General features: G+C 36.9%; 1 protein-coding gene across 50 annotated transcripts in view; it reads left to right on the top strand.

Annotated features, from left to right (window-relative positions):
* The window catches only part of BAZ2B (bromodomain adjacent to zinc finger domain 2B), a 290,353-nt gene extending 267,443 nt beyond the window's left edge, over window positions 1-22,910 (top strand). For all 50 annotated transcript variants that reach the window (XM_070507912.1, XM_070507924.1, XM_070507921.1 and 47 more), the window contains 4 exons: window positions 920-1,066; window positions 14,208-14,473; window positions 14,735-14,878; window positions 18,438-22,910. In XM_070507912.1, the coding sequence (XP_070364013.1) occupies window positions 920-1,066; window positions 14,208-14,473; window positions 14,735-14,878; window positions 18,438-18,591 (711 nt within the window). In that variant the 3' untranslated portion in view covers window positions 18,592-22,910. The remainder of the gene's footprint in view (window positions 1-919; window positions 1,067-14,207; window positions 14,474-14,734; window positions 14,879-18,437) is intronic.
* Window positions 22,911-25,252: the final 2,342 nt, after the last annotated feature.

Here is a 25,252-nt window from a genome sequence, read left to right as displayed (position 1 = left end):
ACTGGGAATATAAACTGTCAAAATATAATGTTGGTACTTACTGTTTTTTAAGCCATCTTGAAAGTTTTTACTTGTCTAACTTTCCTTCTTTCTCTTTGTGAAACTTCTTATACAGAATATGTATGCATGGGAAAAAATCTTCTCTTTACAGATTTTAAAGTTCTTAATGGTATTAGAAATTTGTCAACAGAAAAGAAATAATTTTACTTTTAGTTCTAGAAAATAAATCATAACCTTTCTTAAATTCTTTGATTTAATTTATTGTATCAATATTTTTTTCATTAGAAATCATTTTGTAGGATCCATTTTCTGCACTTATGACACATGTTTGATTGGGTTGATTTCCAAAGTTTCCTGGTTTGGATACATTTTTATATCAATCACAAAAAAATAGATGGATAATTTAGTCAAAATAGAGGGATATCTTTTTATTATTATGTATATAATTCTGTAACTAATACAAGTTTCCTAATTTTGATTTTAAAAATTACTCTAACTCTTACTTATTTCTTTCTCAGGATATCATGAGGATGCTAAGATAAGCAAAAGATGAAATATATTAAAAAATTAAAACACCATGTATTAAAGCTATTCATTGCTTTATGTGCTCTAATGTCATGTTAATTATTCCATATGTTAATGTGTACATGCTTCTGAAGTGTGTGCAGGCATTCAACCTCTAGCTTTGTTCTTTGCAGTGTACCTGAAATGTGCATTTACCCCAATTGAACTGCTCACCCCGTCATGTGGTCCATATCTGTGTAATGAGAGATACATAGATGTGTATGGCTACTGTATATTTGTTAGCAAGCGGAATGTTCATTACTAATAAAAATTAGGAATTATTGTATGTTTAATATCCCAATGACTATTATTCATAGCAGAGTGTTAATTTCAAATGATTTTTCATATATTATAGTATTGCCAGATCTGTCGAAAGGGAGATAATGAAGAACTGCTCCTCCTTTGTGATGGCTGTGACAAAGGCTGTCATACATACTGCCATAGACCCAAGATTACGACTATACCAGATGGGGACTGGTTTTGTCCAGCTTGCATTGCTAAGGTAAGACTGATCTAACTCTAGACCTTTTAATTGCGAGATCCAAATGCAGAGTTTTATGGGGACTTTTTAAAGATATAATACATATACCATAAAATTCGCCTTTTTAAAGTGAACAGTTCAATGGGTTTTAATATACTCACAAAGTTGTACAACCATCATCACTATTTAAATTCAGAACATTTTCATGACCCAAAAGAGTATCCTTTTTCCATTAACAGTCACTCCCCAAGCCCCCTTCTCCCCTCAGTCTTTGGCAACCACTAATCTACTTTCTATCTCTGTGGATTTGCCTATACTGGTCATTACGTATAAATGAAATCATACAATATGTGGCCTTGTGTGTCTGACTTCTTTCCCTTAGCACAATATTTTCAAGGTTCATTCATGTTCTAAACATGTATCAAAACTTCCTTTTGATAGTCAAATGATATTCCATTGTATGGATATACTACATTTTGTTTATCCATTCATCAGTTGACAGACTTTGTTTCCACATTTTTGCTGTTATGAATAATGCTGCTGTGAACATCCATACACAAGTTTTTGTATGAATGTATGTTTTCACTTCTCTTGAGTATGTACCTAGGAGTAGAATTGCTAGGTCATATGGTAATAACCATATATATTTTAAGTCACTTTCCAGTCACATTTAAATTAGAAACCTGTGAACTCGCATACCGATTGATTAAAGAGAAGCAATAGGATAAAATAGAAAGAAGTGGGTTTTAGAGTTATAAAGTAAGGAATAAGAAGTGTGAAAGGGGGAGCCAGCCCCATGGCCAAGTGGTTAAGTTCACGTATTCCACTTCCCGTGGCCCAGGGTTTCGCTAGTTCGGATCCTGGGCACGGACATGGCACCACTTGTCAGGCCACGTTGAGGCGACATCCCATGTGCCACAACTAGAAGGATCTACAACTAAAAATTCACAACTACGTGCTGGGGGGATTTGGGGAAGGGGAAAAAAAAAAAGAAGTGTGAAAGGGTCAAAATGTATTGGAGGGCCAGACTCTTTGTTACGTATTCCCTACTTCACTCTTGTCCACGTTTAATCTCTTACCCTAATCATTACTAGTAACTACCACCTGTCCGTAAATTCAATTCCAAACATCCATCTGTCCATTGTCTCCTTTCTTCCCAGTCCATTCCCTTGAGCATTCCACCTCCAACAATTCTTTGATCCCATCAGGACCTTCAGTTCATTTATCTTAAGATCTTTTCACTGTCCCTCTCCCCCTTCATGTTCTCTTTCTTCCTAACCTAGCTTATAGTGTGTCAGTATCCTGTTATCATGATCATTGCATCTACCTTTAGCTCCTTTCCCTCTCTCTCACTTGGTAAAACCATCATTCTGGTTAATCCAACTCTCTGACTTCTCCAGCACCTATACCTTTGTATCTGAATATGGCTAGAGAAAACACCCAGCCCTTCAAATTGAGGATGTTAAGAGAGCCTTTAATGGTGCCTGATGTTTTATCTCCAGCTCTGTCTCCTCCATCCTCATTCTCAGCTAATGACTTTACTCCCATTTCACAGTGAAAAGGGAAGCCATCAGAAGAAAATATCACAAGAATTTACCACCACATCTATCATCCTTCCTGTATCTGGGCTCACATACTCAGCCTTCTCTCCTATTGCCATGAACTGCTAGTGCCCTTAACTAAGCCAGTTCCCCCGCATTGTGCCTCAGACCCATCCCCTTTCACCTCCTTAGGAGTATGACTCCAGCAGTTCTCTCTTCTCCTGGATCATCAATTTCTCCTTCGCCACTGGGTTCTTCTCACCAGCCTGCTAACATGCTACTATTTCTCCCATCTTAAGATAACTAAATAAAAACCCTCTTCTGGCCTCACTTCTTCCTTGATCCACTTCCCCAATTTCTCTCCTTCCCTTTACGGAAAAACTCCTGGAAAGTTTTTTCTCCTGGTTCTCTCCAATTTCTCTCTTCCAGGTCACTCTTCTTTTTTTTTTTTTTTTTTTTTTGAGGTCATAATAGTTTATAACATTGTGAAATTTCAGTTGTACATTATTATTTGTCAGTCACCACATATATGTGCCCCTTTACCCCTTATGCTCATCCTCCTTCCCCTCTGGTAACAACTAATTTATTCTCTTTGTCCATCTATTTGTTTATCTTCCAATATGAATGAAATCATACAGTGTTTGTCTTTCTTTGTCTGGCTTATTTTGCTTAACATAATACCCTCAAGGTGCATCCATGTTGTTGCAAACAGGACAATTTTGTCTTTTTTTATGGCTGAGTAGTAATCCATTATATATATATATATATATATATATATATATATATATATATATATATATATATATATACCGCATCTTATTTATCCATTCATCAGTTGATGGGCACTTGGGTTGCTTCCACATCTTGGCTATTGCGAGTAATGCTGCAATGAACATATGGGTGCATAAGTCTCTTTGGATTGTTGATTTCAAGTCATTTGGATAAATACCCAGTAGTGGGATAGCTTGTTTGTATGGTATTTCTATTTTTAATTTTTTGAGAAATCTCCATACTGTTTTCCACAGTGGCTGCACCAGTTTGCATTCCCACCAGCAGTGTATGAGGGTTCCCTTTTCTCCACATCCTCTCCAATATTTGTTGTTTTTTGTCTTGGTAATTATAGCCATTCTAACAGGTGTAAGGTGCTATCTTGTTGTAGTTTTGATTTACATTTCGCTAATGATTAGTAATGTTGACCATCTTTTCATGTGCCTGTTGGCCATTTGTATGTCTTCTTTGGAAAAATGTCTGTTCATATCCTTTGCTCATTTTTTGATCAGGTTGTTTGGTTTTTTGTTGTTGAGTTGTATGAGTTCTTTATATATTTTGGAGATTAACCCCTTGTTGGATATATGGTTTGCAAGTATTTTCTCCCAGTTGGTGGATTGTCTTTTCATTTTTTTCCTGGTTTCCTTTCCCTTGCAGAAGCTTTTTAGTCTGATGAAGTCCCATTTGTTTGTTTTTCCTTTTCTTTCCCTTGCCCAAGTAGATATCGTATTTGAAAAGGTCCTTCTAAGAGCGATGTCAAAGAATGTACTGCCTGTATTTTCTTCTAGGAGTTTTATGGTTTCATGCCTTACCTTCGAGTCTTTAATCTATCTTGAATTAATTTTTGTATATGGTGAAAGATGATGGCCAACTTTCATTCTTTTGCATGTGGCTGTCCAGTTTTACCAACACCATTTACTAAAGAGACTTTCCTTTCTCCATTGTATGTTATTGGCTTCTTTGTCAAAGATTAGCTGTCCATAGATGTGTAGTTTTATTTCTGGGCTTTTACTTCTGTTCCCTTGATCTGTGTGTCTGTTTTTGTACCAGTACCATGCTGGGTTTTTTTGTTGTTTTATTTTTTAAGGAAGATTAGCCCTGAGCTAACATCTGCTGCCAATCCTCCTCTTTTTTGCTGAGGAAGACTGGCCCTGAGTTAACATTTGTGCCCATCTTCCTCTACTTTATATGTCAGATGCCTACCACAGCATGACTTGACAAGTGGTGTGTAGGTCTGCACCCAGGATCCGAACCAGCAAACCCCCGGCTGCTGAAGCTGAACATACGAACTTAACTGCTATGCCACCAGGCCAGCCCCAACTGTGGTGTTTTGATTACTATAGCTTTGTAGTATATTTTGAAGTCATGCATTGTGATGCCTCCAGCTTTGTTCTTTTTTCCCGGGATTGCTTTAGGTATTTGGCATCTTTCATTGCCCCATATGAATTTTAGGATTCTCTGTTCTTTTTTTCATGAAGAATGTCATTGGGATTTGGATTGGGATTGCATTGAATCTCTAGATTGTTTTAGGTAATATGGACATTTTAACTATATTCTTTCTTCCAATCCATGTGCGTAGACTCTCTTTCCATTTCTTTATGTCGTCATCGATTTCTTTCAATAATGTCTTATAGTTTTTGTTGTATAGGTCTTTCACTTCCTTGGTTAAATTTATTCCAGATGTCTTATTCTTTGTGTTGTGATTGTAAATGGGGTTGTATTCTTGAGTTCTGTTAGTTTGTTATTAGAGTATAGAAATGTAACTGATTTTTGTATGTTGATTTTATATCCTGCAACTTTGCGGTAGCTGTTGATTATTTCTCATAGTTTTCCAATGGATTCTTTAGGGTTTTCTATATATAGAATCATGTCATCTGCAAACAGCAAGCAAGAGTTTCTCATCTTCCTTGCTAATTTGGATTCCTTTTATTTCTTTTTCTTGCCTAATTGCTCTTTCCAAAATCTCCAGTACTACGTTGAGTAAGAGTGGCAAGAGTGGACATCTTTATCCTATTCCTGTTCTCAGAAGGATGGCTTTCAGATTTTCCCCATTGAGTATGATGTCGGCTGTGGGTTTGTCATATATGGCCTTTATTATGTTGAGGTACTTTCCTTCAATACCCACTTTATTGTTTTAAAAGGATGTGGGATCTTGTCAAATGCTTTCTCTGCATCTATTGAGATCATCATATGGTTTTTATTCCTCATTTTCTTGTTATGGCATTGATAGATTTGCAGATGTTGAACCATCCCTGCATCCCTGGTATAAATCCCACTTGTTAATGGTGTATGATCCTGTTAATGTATTGCTGTATCTGGTTTGCCAATATTTTGTTGAGGATTTTTGCGTCTATCTTCATCAGCAATATTGGCCTATAATTTTCCTTCTTTATGTTGTCATTGTCTGGATTTGGGATCAGGGTGATGTTGGCCTCGTATAGAATGAGTTTAGAAGCATTCCTCTTCCTCAGTTTTTTGAAATAGTTTGAGAAGGCTGGGTATTAAATCTTCTTTGAATGTTTGGTAGAATTCTCCTGAGAAGCCATCTGGCCCTAGACTTTTATTTTGGGGGAGGTTTTTGATTACTGTTTCAATCTCTTTAACTTGTGATTGGTCTATTCAGATCCTCTATTTCTTCTCGATTGAGTTTTGGGAAGTTATACGAGTTTAAGAATTTATCCATTTCTTCTAGATTGTCCAATTTGTTGGCATATACTTTTTCATAATATTCTCTTATAATATCTGGTATTTCTGTGGTATCCATTGTAATTTCTCCTCATTCATTTCTAATTTTATTTATTTGAGCCTTCTTTCTTTTTTCATTAGTGAGTCTGGCTAAGAGTTTGTCAATTTTATCTTTTCAAAGAACCTTCTCTTAGTTTCATTGATCCTTTCTACTGTTATTTTGGTTTCAATTTCATTTATTTCTGCTCTAATTTTTATTATTTTCCTCCTTCTGCTGACTGTGGGCTTTGTTTGTTCTTGTTTTTCTAGTTCTGTTAGGTGTAGTTAAGCTTGATTATTTAAGATTTTCTTGAGGGGCCGGTCCCATGGCTGAGTGGTTAAGTTCACATGATCTGCTTCGGTGGCCCAGTGTTTTGCCACTTCAGATCCTGGGTGCGAATATGACATCACTCATCAAGCCATGCTGAGGCAGCATCCCGCATGCCACAACTGCAAAGACCCACAACTGAAATATACAACTATGTAATGGGGGGCTTTGGGGAGAAAAAGGAAAAATAAAATCTTTTTAAAAAAAAAAGATTTTTCTTGTTTGTTAAGGTGGAGTTGTATTGCTATGAATTTCCATTTTAGGACTGCTTTTGCTGCATCCAATATGAGTTGGTATGGTGTATTTTCATTTTCATTTGTCTCCAGATGTTTTTTTGATTTCTTCTTTAACTTCTCCAGTGGTCCATTGGTTGTTCAGTAGCATGTTGTTTGGTCTTCACATCTTTGTCCCTTTCCCAGCTTTTTTTTTTTTGTAGTTGATTTCTAGTTTTGTAGCATTATGTTTGGAAAAGATGCTTGATATGATTTCAAGCTTCTTAAATTTATGGAGGCTTTCCTTGCTTTCCAACATATGGTCTATCTTTGAGAATGTTCCATGTGCGCTTGAGAAGAAGGTGTATTCTGCTGTTTTTGGATAGAATGTTCTATATGTATCTATTAAGTCCATCTGGTCTAGTTTTTCATTTAGTTTTCCTATTACCTTGTTGTCTTTCTGTTTGGATGATCTATCCATTGATGTAAGTAGGGTGCTAAGGTCTATATATATATCTATTAAGTCCATCTGGTCTAGTTTTTCATTTAGTTCCACTATTTCCTTGTTGTCTTTCTGTTTGGATGATCTATCCATTGATGTAAGTGGGGTGCTAAGGTCCCCTACTATTATTGTGTTGCTCTTTATATCTCCTTTTATGTGAATTAATAGTTGTTTTATGTACTTTGGTGCTCCTGTGGTAGGTGCACATATAAGTGTTATGTCCTCTTGCTAGATTGTCCCTGTGATCATTAATTATGTACTGCCTGTCTTTTCATCTCATTGTCTTTTTATCTTGAAGTCTACTTTGTCCAAGATAAGTATGGCAACACCTACTTTCTTTTGTTTGCCATTAGTTTGGAGTATTATCTTCCATCCCTTTACTCTGAGCCTGTGGTGTCTTTAGAGCTGTGTTTCCTGAAGTCATCATATTGTTGAGTCTTGTTTTTTAATCCATCCAGCCACTCTCTATCTTTTCATCATTCAATCCATTTACATTTAGAGTTATTATTGATATATGAGGGCTAAATGCTGCTTTTTTATCACTTGTTTTCCAATTTTTCAGAATTTCCCTTGCTTCTCCTCTTGTGAATTTTGGACTGCCTGTTCAGTTTGGTGGCTCTCTGTGATGGTTTTCTCTTTATTTATCATTTGTGACTCTGGTTTGATTTTTTTGTTTAGTGGTTACAGTGAGGTTTGTATAAAAGATCTCATAGGTCCGATAGTCCATTTTCTGATAGCCTCCTATTTCCTTAGTCTAAGCAGCTTCCATCCATTTCTTCTTCCCCATCTAAGTTATTGTTGTCACAACTTATTCCATTTTGTGTTGTGAGTTTGTGGTTAAAATGAAGTGATTATAGTTATTCTTGATGTTTTCCTTCCCTTTATCTTTAATGTTATAATTAAGGGTTTGCTAATCTGTTTTGATAGAGAGCTGTAATTTTCTGATACTGTCTGCCTATTTATCTCCTAGCTCAAGTCTTTTGTAAACCACCTCCCTTTTTTTTTCAGATTTGAGGGCCTTTTTGATCATTTCTTGTAGGGTGGGTCTTGTGGCAATGAACTCCCTCAGGTTTTGTTTATCTGGGAAAGTTTTAATTCTCCATCATATCTGCAGGATACTTTTGCTGGATAAAGTATTCTGGCTGAAAGTTTTTGTCTTTCAGAATTTTGAATATATCATTGTGTCATTCCATTCTCTCCTAGCCTGTAAGGTTTCTGCTGAGAAATTTGCTGGAAGCCAGATAGGGCTTCCTTTGTAGGTTATTTTCTTCTCCTTTGCTACCCTTAATATTTTTTCTTTGTCATTGACTTTTGCCTATCTTGCTAATATATGCCTTGGAGAAAGTCTTTTTACATTGATGTAATTAGGAGCTGTATTAGCTTCTTTTATTTATAATTCCAGCTCCTTCCCCAGGCTTGGGAAGTTCTTCACTGTTATTTCTTTGAACAAGCTCTCTGCTCCTTTCTCCTTCTCTTCTCCTTCTGGAATACCTATAATCCTTATGTTGCATTTCCTAGTTGAGTTGGATATTTCTCTGAGAGTTTCCTCATTTCTTTTTAGTCTTAGTTCTCTCTCCTCCTCCATCTGAAGCATTTATGTATTTCTATCATCTAAATTGCTAATTCTGTCCTCCATAATATCAGCTGTAATAATTAAGGACTCCAAATTTTTCTTTATCTTGTTCATCATGTTTTTCCTCTTCATCATTTCTGATTAGTTTTTCTTTATAGTTTCAATCTTTTTTGTGAAAAATTCCCTCTGTTCATTAATTTTATTCCTGATTTCATTGAACTGTCTTTCTGAATTTTCTTGTAACTTGCTGAGATTTTATATGATAGCTATTTTGAATTCTCTGTCATTTAGATTGTAAATTTCTGTGCCTTCCTGATTGATTTCTGGGTTTTTGTCTTTTTCCTTCTGGTCTGGAGTATTAAAATACCTCTTCATAATATTTATGGGGTGGATTTGTGCCTTCGCATAGTGATAGTATCTAGTCACAGATTCCACTTGTCACCACTGTGGGGGACAGCAGGAGCTGTGTATTCTGAGCCTGCCACAATCCCTGTCAGCTGTGCTTGTCTGAACCTGGGCCACTCCTTGGGACTGCAGTGGCCCTGTGGGCGCTCCCCCCAAATGGGAAGGCAATCATGTGGGACTTAGTGCTGCAGCCATCTGTTCCCACAGTCCCACTGAGGTGTGCCCCCACCTTCAGGGCTGCGCTGGTGCTGTGGGCATTCTCAGCAGCCAGGAAGTCATTTGCCTGGGCACGCAAATCCATTGCCACCTCTTCCTAGGTTTCACTGGCTGTTGTGCTTGGTGGGACTCCTCTCCACTGGATCCAAGCCTAGGCCACTCCCTGGGTACCACAGTGGCACTGTGGGCTCTCCCACTGGACAGGAAAGCAATCACAAAGGGGCTCAGGGCTGCTGCTGTCTGCCCCCATGGTCCTGCCAAAATGCACTCCCCCCATTGGGGCTGCAGTGGTACTATGGGTGTTTGCAGCAGCTAGGAACTTGTTCACCTGGGTGCACAGATCTGCCACTGCCTCTTCCTAAGTTGCACCAGCCTTTGTGCTTCATTGGCAGAGCCTCCTCACTGGGTCCAAGCCTGGGCCACTCCCTGGGACCACACCAGCACCATGGGCCCTCCCACCTCCCATGCTTGGACTCAGGGCTGCCATCACCTGTTCCCACAGCAGTGCTATGGGTGCTCCAGCTGGGAGAGCAGTCTCAGGCATGCGCAGGGCTGCCAAGGGGCCAGAGAGTGCTCACCTGTCTCCACCACCTCCTCAGGGGTAATCCATCCGTCTTCAGATGTGTAGCCTCACGGGTCTCTCAGAAGTTCTGTTTTGCTGTGTGGGTATCCTCCATTGACCACCGTCTTCAGATGTGTAGCCTCACGGGTCTCTCAGAAGTTCTGTTTTGCTGTGTGGGTATCCTCCATTGACCAATGAATGTCCATTTAGTTGTAGTTCAAAGGAGGAGAGAGAAAGAGAACAGCTCACTCTGCCATGTTGCTGACATCTGTCCCCTGGTTCACTCTTGAACTCACACGATTCTGATTTCCACCTTTATAATTTCTCCAAAATTGCTCTTGTCATGACCACAAATGACATTGCTCAGTGCAGTGATCAGGGCTTAGGCCTCATCTAACCTATCAGTTGCATTTGATAGCATGGAACACTCCCTCCTCTTTGAAACCCTGTTTTCAGTTGGCATCTAGGATACCAAAATCATCTAGTATTCTTCTTGCCTTTCCTCCTTTTCAGTCTCCTTTGCTGGTTTTTCTCACCTCCCTGATCTATAAACGTTGGAGTACTTTCTTAGCTTCAGGGTTATCATCTGTAAAATGGGATAGTATCTGCTTTGTAGGGATCTGTGAGGATCAAATATGGTCATGTGTCTGAAAGTTTTTATAGCTTGAAAGTTCTGTGATGTGTTTACATTAATACTTTATTACATTTTAGACTATATTTTACAGAACAGCAAAGGGTCCCACATGGCATCATATTCACTAATAATAGCTTTTATATTTGTCATTACTTGATCATTTTTGTCATATGTAGTTCCATAATAATCTTCACTAGTTGTACATAAATTATCTTTTAGCTTCATAACTAAGTTATAGAAAGTTTTTCTAATACTTTATGAATTACCAACAAATCAGTGTTTTAAGTCTTAGGGGTATCATCTGGTAGGTTATAGAGGTTTTGTTTTTAGTAAATTTGCTTGAATTAGAATTCTGGCTATCTGTCATTCAAGGAGTGGACTAGGAGATACAAGATCTATGATCTCATCCAAGCCCTTCCCTGTAAATGCAACTTTCTAAGCCTCTGCTTTTTTTGTTTTTTTAATGTAGTGAATTAGATGTTGTGTTTCTTACAGCAACAAAAAATATCATAAACATTTTGGTATTTAAGGATTTTTTTTTTTTAAGATTTTTTTTTTCCTTTTTCTCCCCAAAGCCCCCCGGTACATAGTTGTATATTCTTTGTTGTGCGTCCTTCTAGTTGTGGCATGTGGGACGCTGCCTCAGCGTGGTTTGATGAGCAGTGCCATGTCCGTGCCCAGGAATCGAACCAACGAAACACTGGGCCGCCTGCAGCAGAGCGCGCAAACCTAGCCACTCGGCCACGGGGCCAGCCCCTTGGTATTTAAGGATTTTTAAAGTTAAGGTTTTAAAAATATCTTTCAAGTTAATTCATAGCTATTTACAAATATTTATACTATCCATCTTGCTCTTAAATGGCCATTTCTACATAAATCATTGTGATTAAGAATTTTTCCTCTGTGTGTATGTGTGTGTGCATGCCAATATATATATATACATATACTTTACTGTATTTTTATATATTTACATGTATTATATATATCTCAAAGGATCACAGAATCAAAAAGACTTGTTTGTAAGTATACATATTTATACACACTCACAGACATACACACATGCAAAGTTTCAAACTCCTGTGCCTACAAAAACCAGATAAATAATACAGAAGAGGTGGGTCTGTGGCAAACAGGGAAGTCATGCCCCTTTTGAAAGTGACACTCAGCACTCAACGCCAACAAATTGTTGTCATGTAGACATGTGGACCCAGTGTTCCAGGATCTACCAATATTTCAAGATTATGGATTTTTATGCATAGCTTCCAAAATGTTAAATACTGGCAACAAATTCAGAATTTTTACAAGCATTATATGAGCCAAACAACAACACATTCTGTGGGCTTTTTACAGCCTGTGAACCACCAGTTCACAACTTCTGATATATGACTATACCAACGTAACAGAAATGTGCCCTGTGTGTGTAATGTAATGGGTTCTGCTTAAGACATGTTCAAGTTCCTGTTTGAATTTGAGCTCTAACAAGATAGAGAGAAAGGGTGGGCAGGGGGGTATCTCTGTCTAAGAACAAAGTAATCAGGCAATGGGGTAACTGTATAAAAGCCTGCTTATGATAGCATGCGTATGTACACAATGTACTGAAGTCAGCTGAGGAGCATCATTTGTTAAAGAAGTAGACTTCATTGTCTTTTGAAAAATCACAAAAATCTTTTGATTCTGTGATTTAAATTTCATGTTTTCTTAATGTAAATATTAATTTTTTAGAAAATGATCCCAAGTAATATTTTAGTTCAAATAGGAACTAGAAGTTTTTACCTATTATTCATGAAATTTTGTTATTTTTAATTAACACAATTATTCGAGCTAATTTAATTTAATCTTCATTAAGTGGACTTTTTCCTCATTATTTTAAGCATTTTCTTTTTTTATGATTTCAGAATTCTAAAAGCTCAGTGTAGTATGAAAACTCAAAATAATCACACTTTAGTGAGTAAAAATTAATAAACTAAATGGAGAAGAGACTTAGTAAAACATTTTAATTATTTCAGTTAGTTACGAGGGATAGTGATCTTTGATATGATAAGAGGAAGGTGTTAGATTTATGGTTTGCCTTATGTTAGCCAATTAAAATATTTCCTTAACTATGCTTTTAACCTGCCAATAGAGAACCAAATAATTTTAATTGCTTGATTAAGAGGAATTTTTAAGAAATATTGCTAGAAGAGGTCATGAAATCCCCGAAGAAACTGATAAGGAAATACTCCAAAGAAATGCTTTTGACCAAATTCATTTCAAGAATACAGCCAACTTTAAATATTGGTTAGACTGCATATCTGACTCTGCAGTCAGATTTCTTACCAGTCTGGGTAAGAGAGGAAATAATTTTCTAAGAGACAGTAAACACTATTCTAGAAACTCGAAACAAAACCCATGCATTACCAGTGACTTTGCATGTGTCTCTTTTATAATCTATTATGTTTATTATAACATTTAACTCTCAAATGCAGACTTATTTCCCTATTCCTAAGCTGGAGGAGGAGGGGACTCACTGCTCCATGCGCGTGCTGCCTGCAAGTGGTGGTTAGATTACGTGAGGCCGTATTGAGGGTTTCTTTCGTGTAATTTTAGAGCCAGAATGACCTCACTGGTTTTGTGGCTTGTCTTTCTTATTTTGCAGATGAGAAAACAGGGCTCACAGGTATTTTTATATAAAGTTCCATAGCTAGTTACTGACAGAGCTGTAGCTGGAATTCATATCGTTTGATTCTAAATATAATCTCTCTTATACTATTTGTTTATTTTTTTCTCAAAAACAGACATCTTTTTTTCTTTTTTTCTCATCCTTCATCACTGCTTTGTTCATACCTGGGAACCACAACTTTGTGGAACTCTCTTCTTATAGAAAATGCTTTTTTTTCTTTATCCAGAAAAAATATCAATTTCTAGTATATTTGATCACTTATGAAGGACTTTTTCTCTATTTTAGATGAGCTACTTTTTATATTTTAGGTTAGCCATTCTATTTCATGAGCTATTTTTCATGTTTGGCCTAGTTTTTAAGTTACCTCTTCAACTTTCTTATGAATAAGTTCTGTATTTTTGTTTATATTCACCTTTGTTCTTAATTATATTGTACTCTAAAAGATAATCCTTTTGTATCTTTAAACTCATCCAGTTAGTGACCTGACTAAAGGAATACTGCTGCTAAATTCTGTAGTACTAAAGACTGTTTAAATTACAATGAGATCAGGGGGCTGGCCCGGTGGCCGAGTGGTTAAGTTCGTGTGCTCCACTGCAGGCGGCCCAGTGTTTCATCAGTTCGAATCCTGGGCACGGACATGGCACTGCTCATCAAACCACGCTGAGGCGGCATCCCACATGCCACAACTGGAAGGACCCACAACTAAGAATGTACAACTATGTACCAGGGGGCTTTGGGGAGAAAAAGGAAAAAATAAAATCTTTAAAAAAATAAAATAAAGTAAAATAAATTACAATGAGATCAGCATCTTCAAGTTTTAAGAATTCTTAACATAGATTTTTTTCATCCTTTATTCAATTTTAGCCTTATATTATGGGAGAACAAATTCATAGATCTCTTTTGAGAATAATAAAATTATCAACCTTCTAGATCAGAAATAATATTCTTTTTGTTTGACATGTCAGCTTTTCATAATTTAAAATAATAGATCTGTAGACAGTTATTTTCTTATTCCTCCTTTACTTTTTTTTTTAATTAAAGGCAAGTGGTCAAACTCTAAAAATCAAAAAACTTCATGTCAAAGGAAAAAAGACTAATGAATCAAAGAAAGGCAAGAAAGTGTCTTTAACAGGGGATACTGAAGATGAAGACTCTGCATCTACAAGTAGCTCACTAAAAAGAGGAAACAAAGACTTGAAAAAAAGAAAAATGGAGGAAAACACTTCTATTAATTTGTCAAAACAAGAAAGTTTTACTTCTATTAAGAAACCTAAAAGAGATGATGCCAAGGACCTAGCTCTTTGCAGGTATTATTTCCGTTTCATGTACTCTATATTCATAGCATCCCATTTTATTTGTTTAGAAATTTTCTGCCATATTAAAGGTGACTTTTTGATGGTTTGTGTAAATAGGAAAACCTAAGTCTATATTATAAATAGATATATTCTTTTATCTTTTTTAACAAATTAGTTTGTATTGTTTTTACTTGAGAGATTACGATGTTAATTTTTAATAAAAATAGATAATGCTGAAGCATAGATACTGATTGCAAACATTATTTTTTTTAGTATGATCCTTACTGAAATGGAAACTCATGAGGATGCATGGCCTTTTCTACTTCCTGTAAACTTGAAACTTGTTCCTGGTTATAAGAAAGTTATTAAGAAGCCTATGGATTTTTCCACAATTAGAGAGAAATTAAGTAGTGGACAGTAAGTAAATCATTCAGTTCAATATTTATTGAATGTTTGATATGTGCTGGTACTTTTCTAGTGAGCCAAAAATACATTAATTAACAGCAAAAACATAGGCCCTGCCTTTGGAAAGGGTGTGGGTATGTGTATGTGTGTATTTGGTTATGGTAGTATGGCATGGAAAACAAGTCAATTAAAATTATTTAAACAATTAAAAAGCAGTGTGATAAAGCTGCTTTTGCCATTGGAATGGTACCAAACCCAGCCTGGGAGGTAAGGAAAAGTGTCAGGTAAGTCCCCCAAGGTAAGAAAGTAAGGTATAAGCTAGCGCTTGTATTGTGTATCAGTGGAACAGAGACACCGTCTTTTGTGGATTTAACAGAAAATGACTCTATAATATTTTCAGATTATTACAATGTAGAGATAGAAGATCACTAGAAGTTTTAAATATTAAAAATGTTATTATGAGTTGTTGGAGTATGTTAAAAATGCGTCTATTAAATGTGGAAAAAACTATTATTTGCTCCTCTCTACCATATTCTCTTTGTGGTCTTATCCAAAGAGTGAAATGATTTCTTGTTAAAGATCACGGTTAATAATCTTTCTGGGGCTGGCCCCATGGCCGAGTGGTTAAGTTCGCGCGCTCTGCTGCAAGTGGCCGAGTGTTTCGTTGGTTTGAATCCTGGGCGCGGACATGGCACTGCTCATCAAACCACGCTGAGGCAGCGTCCCACGTGCCACAACTAGAAGGACCCACAACGAAGAATATACAACTATGTACTGGGGGGCTTTGGGGAGAAAAAGCAAAAAATAAAATCTTAAAAAAATAATAAAAATAAAAAGATAATCTTTCTTAGCCCACTTCAAACTCCTGCCAGAGAGTAGCAGCTGTCAGTGGAATTTAGTTGGTTCTGGACACTGGCCCATTTTGGAGCCACAAGAATGAGGCTGTTCACTTACAGAACCCCCACAAAGGCATTCCACATGTAAATGGCCAGGGTCCCTGGGGCTGTATTCTCTTCTCCCTTCTCCCCTGCTCCCTTTCTTCCTGCTTCCCAGTTTAGCTTAATGTAGCCTGTGCCCATCACTTCAGGCAGTCACAAAAAATATGGAGAAAGAAGGAACTTTACATTGGAAAAATAGCTATAAAATATAGTTGAATTACATCACTATTGTTATTATTATCATTATTTAGCATATCATTTAATTCTTCCTGGACGTTCTTTTTGTAAAAATTGCTGTGCTCCATAATTTACATTATTTAGAAGAGTTGAGTAGAACTTAACTCATAATGATCGGTATCCCTTTCACATATATCAGCTGATTTACTAGATTGACCAAATTACTAATTTATTTCTTTGGAGGCTGAAATGTCAGTCTTTCAAAGGATTATGTCTGTTTTGTTTTATTTTTTAAAAAAATTACAGAAAGGACCTGCCCAAATTCAGAAAACATTTACAACCAATAAAACTGTTGGTTCTAATGTGAACCAAACTGCAGAAGCTGCTCTCTAGATATGGGACTAGCTCTTTTGCTTTTTCCATCAAAATAATCAAATATTTTGGGGGGGCTGGGTAGCACAACTCACTTTATAATCAACATGGCCAAGAAGACTATCAGTGTTTAAATTAACTCTTGACTTTAGCTTCCATGATTCCCTGATTCCTGGATAGAGGATGAACCTAAACCTCAAAATCCCCAAAACAAACAGACTTAGACATTAACACAGAATAACCAAAAGAGCTACAGAATCGAAGCCGCCTTTGGAGAATGAGTCCTGGTGAATGGAGGAGGTCACAGCGAAGGCAGGCAGAGAGAGAGAAGCAGTTCTCTATAATCCTGTTTGTGATGCCATCTTTGTGGGAGGCAAAATTCAGTGGATTCAGGCTCCTCTAACTTTGAGTTGTTTGATTAAACGCAAACTGAGTTGAAACCAAAACTCACAAACTATTTCAAGTTTTTAAACTAGAAATTTTTTCTAGAACAGAGGAGAGGAGGTGTCTACTTTAGTAAATCTTTCTGGTTTCCATCAGCTGTCCATCCTTCTATAAGAAAGGCACTGATGTGGGTAGGGCGCTTCACCTAGCATCTCACCTAGAGTTCTCTCCTGGATTCTAGCCTCCCCAGCATTAATCATTAACTTTTTCTTGTAGTAAGGAACAGTCTAAAGAGATAAATATTTCCCAAAGTAACTTTAAAATATTTTGTTAAAATTATTCCCACACATGTTGTATGATTCCATTTATCTGAAATATCCAGAATGGGTTCATCCATAGAGACAGAAAGACAGATTGGTGGTTGCCCGGAGCTGGGAATAGGGAGGAATGGAAGTCAGTGCTTAATGGATGAAGGGTTTCCTTTTGGAGTAATGACAATATTTTGGAACTAGATGGAGGTGGTGGTAGTACAAAGTTGTGAAAGTATTAAATGCCAATGAATTGTCTATCTTAAAATGGTTCATTTTATGTTGAATGAATTTCACCTGAATAAAAAATAATAATAATTCCCAGAAGAACAGGAAAATGCATGAGGTTACATAAGAACTGACTTAACTCTGTGAGCTCACTACAGATAAATAAATTTTATTACTTTTATTATTGCACATATCGGAAGGAGGGAGTGAAAGACTGTACAAGGTATTTCATCAAAGAAATAGTCCCACTTTTCCCAAATTTCAGAGCTTCAGTGTGTGCTTCACAGCTGTTTCTAATGAGTAAATTATTTTAGTATCCATCTTATCATAAATTAGAATTAATTTAAATTTTAATTTCCAAAAGGCTTCTTTCAAAATGTGTTGATTTGACTTGAAATGAACCACTCCTTTCTTACCGATAAGCTTAGGCAGGTTCACTCACCTTCCTGTCTCTTCCCCGTGCTCTTGCAGAGAAAGAGAACTGGCCTCATCCCACCAAAACAGCACTGAAGCCACAGTGCTGCTTCCTAAGAGGCAGGTCCTCATAATGTCATCCTTGGTAAAGGGATAGCACATGCTTTTTTTCCTTGTTTTGGGTCATCATACCCCAGTACTTGAGCAAAAGAGCATATTTGGAGAGAGAAAAGGAGAAATGGGAAATGGGGAAGTTTTAACATAGAGCAGCGTATCCTGGGATGTATGTGAAAGCTATGGGGCAAGTGTAATGTTTATGGTGTGTAGGAAGCATTTACATTATTTCTACTGCAACTGAATATTTTTGAAGGTGGATAATAGGGTACTACAAGTGATACCATGGGTCAGAGGAGTTAATAAACTACTCAAGGGGGTGAATCCTGTGGGTCAGGTGGGAAATTGGATGTAGGGAAATGCTAGTTGGTTGAAATGTGTTGATCTTCAGAGAAATCTGTTTTTCCATTTAATCTGTCTTTAAATCCTATATGGTTCAGAGCACATGCAGTTTTTCAAGTGTTCCCTTTATAAGAGGCTATAGTATGTGTTATAACAGTTTAAATGCAGTTATCCTGATCTTTTTCTGTTTCCGCTTAGTTTTACTTTCAATTTTACCTTTTATTACCTCTGCAATTGTTTACAAAACAAAACCACCCTACCGAAGCAACCTCTAAATTGTGTGTTTTCTTTCAGGTATCCGAGCCTTGAAGCCTTTGCTCTCGATGTCAGGCTTGTTTTTGACAACTGTGAAACATTTAATGAGGATGATTCTGATATAGGTAGAGCTGGCCACAGTATGAGGAAGTATTTTGAAAAGAAGTGGACAGATACCTTCAAAGTGAGCTGAAGTTATAAGAATCTTTTCTTTTTCCTTTCAAACAAGGACACATGAGACCAGCAATGTGAACTGTATTTACATAAATGTGCAAGGCACATTCATAATGACTTTTTTTCCTTAAAATAAGTATCACAAAAAAAAGTATCAGAAGAATGATACCATTTTTAAAGGCTTCACTCCTACAACAACCAAGGCCCTTGGTTATTGGTTTGTGTGATTTGTCAGCTAATTTAGGTAGAACAGGGAAGCACACCCAAAGAATTTTCAAAGGAAAGGGTGTTATAGTGCAATAGCAATTAAAATATATCAAATCGCACTGAATATTCAACACCAGAGCTCTAACATGGGAAACGGTTCTCCTTTCCCTCTCAATAAATATCTATTTTTCATTTTTTTACTTTGTAGTTTATTTTTTAGTGAATGTATTTAATTTTATGAATTATTTATGATTAAACCACATCCAGAATCTTCGTTTTCTGTGAAAAGGAAGAACTAGAAAATTGCTTTAAATCTTGAAACTACAACAAGGAATGTTTTAAAGTATAAAACAAAGCCAAGTGAAACTGTTTACACTGATGTGCTATAAAGGCACCAAAAATAAACTATACTGTAGAGTTACAAGTACATTTATATATATATATGTTGCTGCATCACTTGTGTAGTTAAATTGTATTTCAAGACAGTGAAGAAAAATTGACATGTATATACTGTTCATTATTGTTTATATTAAGTCTTGTTTTAAATATGTATTATGTGTATATATTGTTTGCAGACATTATTGTTTATGCCTTAGAAGGACTGTAGCATTTTATTTTAGTCTGAAGGTAATTATAGCTCTACAGCTTGTACAGTAATTATCCTCTACCAACACTGTGGCGTCTCCTTGATCTTGGTAGTGCCTGCCTTTGAAACAGGGTGTAGGGGATATTAGTTTTCCATTTTTCTATTTTGTTATATAATTTTAAGCCACCAGGGCCTAAATTAAAGTATAATCATTTGTATCCATGTGGAATAAAATTGTGACAATTTCCTACGCACACAGTATTTTTTCATAAAAACATTTCCCTCCCATTTGCCTTGCCTCAGAAATAAATTTAAAAGACATTTGTAACCACTGTGTTTTATCTACTGTGTGTTGTGGTGGCCTGTTGGAGGCAAATAGATCAGAATTTTTTTTGTACCTATGTAAGAGTACTTGAAGTTTTATTTAAAATAAAATGTTGTGGAAAAGGTAGCATTCTTTTTTTTAGGAGTGTTATTTTTCACTACTATGTGTGGCACGGATACAATAAAAGACTTTTACAAACTAGTTTTTAGTTTTTCTTAATGAACCTGAAAATATATTCTTTTCAAAAAGGCAGTTAAATTAAATTTTATTTTTACAGAATTATAAAGGAAGAGCAGCAGAATGTGCTTCAAAGAACATTAGTCTGAGAGGGCTTAAGTCAAGTAGTGTGACTCTCATGAGTCTCTGAACCTCTCTGGACCGCATTTTGTTGTTTTTCCTTTCACATTTTCCTATTGAAAACGTTAGAATACATTTTTAAGGTCTTGCTCCGATAGGAGAAATGTCTCCATTGGTAGACGTATAACCCACTTATCAATAAGAAAAACTGGCCAGATAAATTAGTCTGCTAAGTCTTGAGATACAAATTCAGGCATTCATGAACTGTGATTTGATGCCCTGCTGAGCTCTGAGCAATCACTGATGAACAAGACGAGCACAGGCCCTGCCTTCATGGAGCTTACACCTAGTGGAGACGTGGTCCTTAGATAGTGTTGCTAGAAAATGGCCTTTAAGAGTGAAAGGAGAAGAGAAAAGTTTTGAAGAAAACATTCCTAACTTTAAAATGCTTGGAAGCCACAGAGTATTTTCCAAAATCCCTAGATTGTGAAGACTTAGATGAAAATCAGCTGTTATTGTGTAAATATGTCAGTTTTTGTTAATCAAATACTGCAGTGATGCCTTAAGGGGCTGGTGCTTAATCAAAAATACCATGTGGAGCGAGGAGCACGGTGATGCTGGGAGTAGTGTGTGGTTTTCTGTTTATGGAACTGCCAGATGCTCCCCGGGGCCTCTTCTTCATGGGGGTTTGCGACCTTAGGGATGATACATGCTTATGTTAATTTACATTAGATGGTGTATAAGTGGCTTATACGATAATAACATGTCTGCTGTCTGAGGAGCTCATAAATAAGAAATAAAATACACACAGAAAAGAGCAATCTTTCAAGACTGTTAATTTTCTTTTAAAAGTAAAATATCCCTGAAAAATAGGAAAGCTTGGTAAATATTGGCTACTTTGGACATGGTATCCTCATTGTTGTTACTAAGCAGGAGTAGCTGTTCCAGAAGTGGTGGGCAGGATCCCAAAAGGGCCACAGTTGGTCTAGTAACAACTGTCACTATCCATATGTGGGTCGTTGGTTGTGTGAGTGAGTCTTGCACTCACAGTGCCCTAGGTTGGTTTATCCTCAATAAAACCAGTAGCAGTGTTCTCCCCTAACATAGAAAAATTTTCCCAACCCTCTCCTATCACACAATTACAAGTATACACAAAATACTTTCATTAAGATAAATTAGGTTTTAACCTGACCGTCTCCATTTTAGTCCTGATTGCTCTGTAAATTATAAAAAACTGGCCTGCCCTCAAGTTTAGGTTTAGATTCACTCAAGTAGTGACCAATCAAAGATAATCAGTCAAACAGTCCACTACTATTAAACCCAGAAAATTATCGTCAGTTTGAAACATAGTGTATTTCTTTAGTTGTTAACCATAGTGAATATTAAACAACTGAAGATCTGTCTGTGGGTATACCTTGAACTCAACTAAATTACCATAAATGCAAGGTAATCTCTTTTTCTTGTTTCAACCCAAAAAGGAAATTTGTTAAAAGCATTAATTTTGATCAGAATCATGAGAGATCTAATCTTTCTTTGGTAGCTTACTGTGCCCCCTCTATGCTCCTTCCCTTTTCTATCCCCTCCACCCTTATATATTTTCAAGAAATTTAAAATTCTGCTCTTTAGCCTCTCGTGAAACACATCCTTAACAAGGAAATCTGATACCAATCATTTACTCCTTCTTATAAATTTTATTTGCAGGCTACCTCTCTCAAGGTTATTTGCATCTTAAATATCTCCATGTGAGAAATGAAAGGAGTTTGTGTTCTGTTAAAAGAATTTCATTCCAACAAGGATTCAGGGGAAGTATTTAAGAGAATTGAAATTGTCCTCCCACAGGAATGACTCTCATAAAAACTACAACACAAAGGAAACTAGTAGAACCTTTCAACTAGGAAGTTTGCTTCAATAAGATCTCTTAGACCTGCTTGGGCCACATTACAACTCTACTAAAAAAAATTTTTTAAATTTTTTAACAACTACATAAAATTGCGGTAATTCCTCTCCTCCATTCATGACGTTCTCTTCACAAGTGTTCTTGCAAAGCCCTTTTTTTGTTTCATTTTCTTACTTTGTCCTTCAACTCCTCTTCAATTCCCTTCCCTCCATATCCAACCACTTTTAATATGTCTCTCCAGTCAACCTTTTATGTATTTATTTAGCAAGATGTGTATCTTTAAAAATATGTAGTGTGAAAAAATATAAAGTGTTTTTTAAATTTGTATCAGTTCATTATGCTATAAATCTCATTGTTTTTCTATTTGTTTCTTTTGAGTTGAAAAAATATGTAAATCTAGTTCATTACTTTTGATTGCTGCAAGGTATTCCATCACGGACATACACTACATTTTACTTCCAGATTTCTCTAGGAATGAAAACCTAGGTTGCCTACGGTTCCTCGTGACTGCAAATATACCCCAGTGAATGTTGTCATACACGTCTTCTATGGACCCATGTGTGGAAGCCAGTTTCCTAGATGGTCCCAAGTGATCCTCAGCCTCTGGTGTTCATGCCCCTGTATAATCCCTTCCCACCTTGTATCATGGTTAGCCTGTGTGACCAACAAAACATGGCAGAGTGATGGTGTGCGAATTCCCAGACTAGGTCATAAGATAACATTGCTGCTTCCAGCCTCTTCTCTTGGATCACTTGCTCTGGGTAAAGCCGACTACTGTGTTCTGAGGACGTTGTAGCAGCCCTATGGGACAGCCAATAGCTAGTACCAACTGGCAAGCGATGTGACTGCAGCATCTTAGAAGCGGATCCTTCAGCCCAAGTTAAACATTCAGATGACTGGAGTCCCAGCCAACATCTTGACTGCAACTTCAAGACAGACCTTGAGCCAGGACTACTCAGCTATGCCACTCCTGAATTCCTGACCCACAAAAACTATGAGATAATAAATGTTGTTTTAAGCCATTCAGTTTTGAGTAATTTGTTATACAGCAATAGATCGCTAATAGACCATGGTAAGAGTTTCTCTAGGGTCTACACATAGGGGAGAATCCTCACGTTGTTAGGTATGTACACACTTCCTTTCCACGCTGTTGCCACACTGCTCTCCAGATGACTGTGCCGGTTTACACCCCTGCCAGCAGTGAAAAGGGATTCTTTTTCCCTACCTCTCAACCAATGTTTAATATCTGTTTGGATTATTTTTCACTAGCAGTTTATTACAGATTTTGAATTTGAATGCCACATTTTGAAAAGTATCAAGCAATTTTTCTAATCATATTAAGCAGCTCCAGCTTTGATTTGCCTTTTTGTGGTTTTTGTTTTATGTAGATATAGCTAACCCTATCTGCTTTCTAGGGGCTGTAAAAACTGCCCTGAATTGTAATTTCAACCAGTGATATTCAGGAGATGAAACATTAGCATTTGCTCTGGTTGGTTGGAAAGACTCATAAAGGGAAAAGCTCAGGTATATGCAGGTAACTAGAAAATACTGAGAGTTCTTAGGCATTGCTGAGGCTAACATAGATTTGTGAGTTCCTGTAGAAAAAGCAGTGCTTGGAAGTGTGGGAAGAGTTGGCTAAATGCAGGGTTAAAGGAAAAGCTAATTTGGACCCTCTGGACCTTCACTGGAAGAGAATTTTGCACCTTAGCCTTTAAATCCAGGTAGATGCAGGGGCAAAATTAGTATCTGAAATCTGTTAGTAGTTTTTTCACCCTGACCATACACATGAAGATCATTTGGGTACTCACTGGATGACTAAAGAAAAGCATTGTGAGGTATGCTATAAATCATAGGTAGTTCATTCTTTAAAAAAATTTAATTTATAAGAAAAATTTTTTAACTATCAAGTGGGATTTCTATGAGTACCCATTTCTCTGTTCAGACTGTTCAGACTCCTCACTATGTCCTTTAATAAAAAATAGCCCTAAAAATCATGGCAGTGGATGTCAAAGAATGTGATTGAATCTTGAAGAGGGCTTCAGTAGGGAATGACAGAGACTTAAGGCTTATAGCCACTTGGGAATAGATCTTGGGCCGAGGTGAAAGGAAAGCTCAGCAAGTTCATTAGATGGCCAATGGCGGGTGAGGCGTTTACATGACAGGTTTGTAGGGAGACAGTGGGAGGCCTTGAGAGACCATACACTTGTTCTAGTCAGTCCTCCAGTTCTCGATATTTCTTCAACTCCTTTTTCAATATTGCTTTCAGCATTTGTAGTACACTTTTCTGAATATCTTCATTATCAATTCTTTTGAATATAGAAGTGACTTGTTAAACATTTTAAGGCAGGTTCTGTTCAGCCACAAAATTATCGTGTACATCTACGATCATATTGGTAAACAAAGTGAAAAGCTGGTTACAGTATAGAATGTATAGTATTTCTGTTAAAGCATATTTAATGCACTTAGCATGGGGAAAATTCTGCAGGGATGTTCATAGGAAAATGTTGACACTGCTTTTTTTCTCAAATTGGCAGAATTTGGGAAGATTTTGACATCTTTTTCATTTTCCTTATCTCCACATCACATCTCTGCAACAAATGTGCACATTTTTTATTTTAACATTTAAAAAGTCACAAACCAAGTATAAATTTAGCTGGTAGATATAACTGGTGAATGTACTGAATAATGTCATTTAAAGATTAAAGACTGAAGCATAACATTACATAATAATTGAGTCGTGGTTTGCTTTCACATGCATTATCTCACTTAAGTTAAATAGCTTTTTATTATACAGGTAGTTTCCACGTGGAAGACACTTGAATTGCCTATTCAGTAGCTGTCTTGTGTCCTTCCTTCCTCCCCTCTTTCATTCCTTCCTTTCTTCTATTCACTCTTTGTGGATGTTGGTTGGCTTCACGGGAAAGCAGCCCTTTTTTCAGCCCCAGGGAGGTAAGTCTTAATTAGTAAGCCCACCATGGTAATCCTATTCCTCTTGAAAGTGATTGCTTAAAGAACGGGCATGTGATACAATTCTGGGTAGTGACATATGAGAGAAAGTCTGCTGAGGGACTTCTGGAGAATTGTCCAGAAGAGAACTTCTGTCCAAAAGGGACATCTTCTCTTGTGGTCTTTGGAGATGATTGTGGGAGGCCAGTGATGCTTGGAGCGATTGCAGCCATTATTCAGCTTTGCAGAGACAAACCCGAGAGAAGATAAAGGTAACGCTGAGGAGGGAGGAGAGGGAGACGAAAGAACTTGGGTTCTTGATGACATGAACATGAAATTAATTAATCTTGGAGCCACGCTACCTCTGAACATTTTGCTGGGTGACATAAATTTATTCTACTGTGTAAGCCATTTTGATCTCA

The sequence above is a fragment of the Equus asinus genome, chromosome 4 (assembly GCF_041296235.1).
Source record: "Equus asinus isolate D_3611 breed Donkey chromosome 4, EquAss-T2T_v2, whole genome shotgun sequence".
Classification (NCBI taxonomy): Eukaryota; Metazoa; Chordata; class Mammalia; order Perissodactyla; family Equidae; genus Equus; species Equus asinus.
This window is presented reverse-complemented; position numbering and strand designations above follow the sequence as displayed.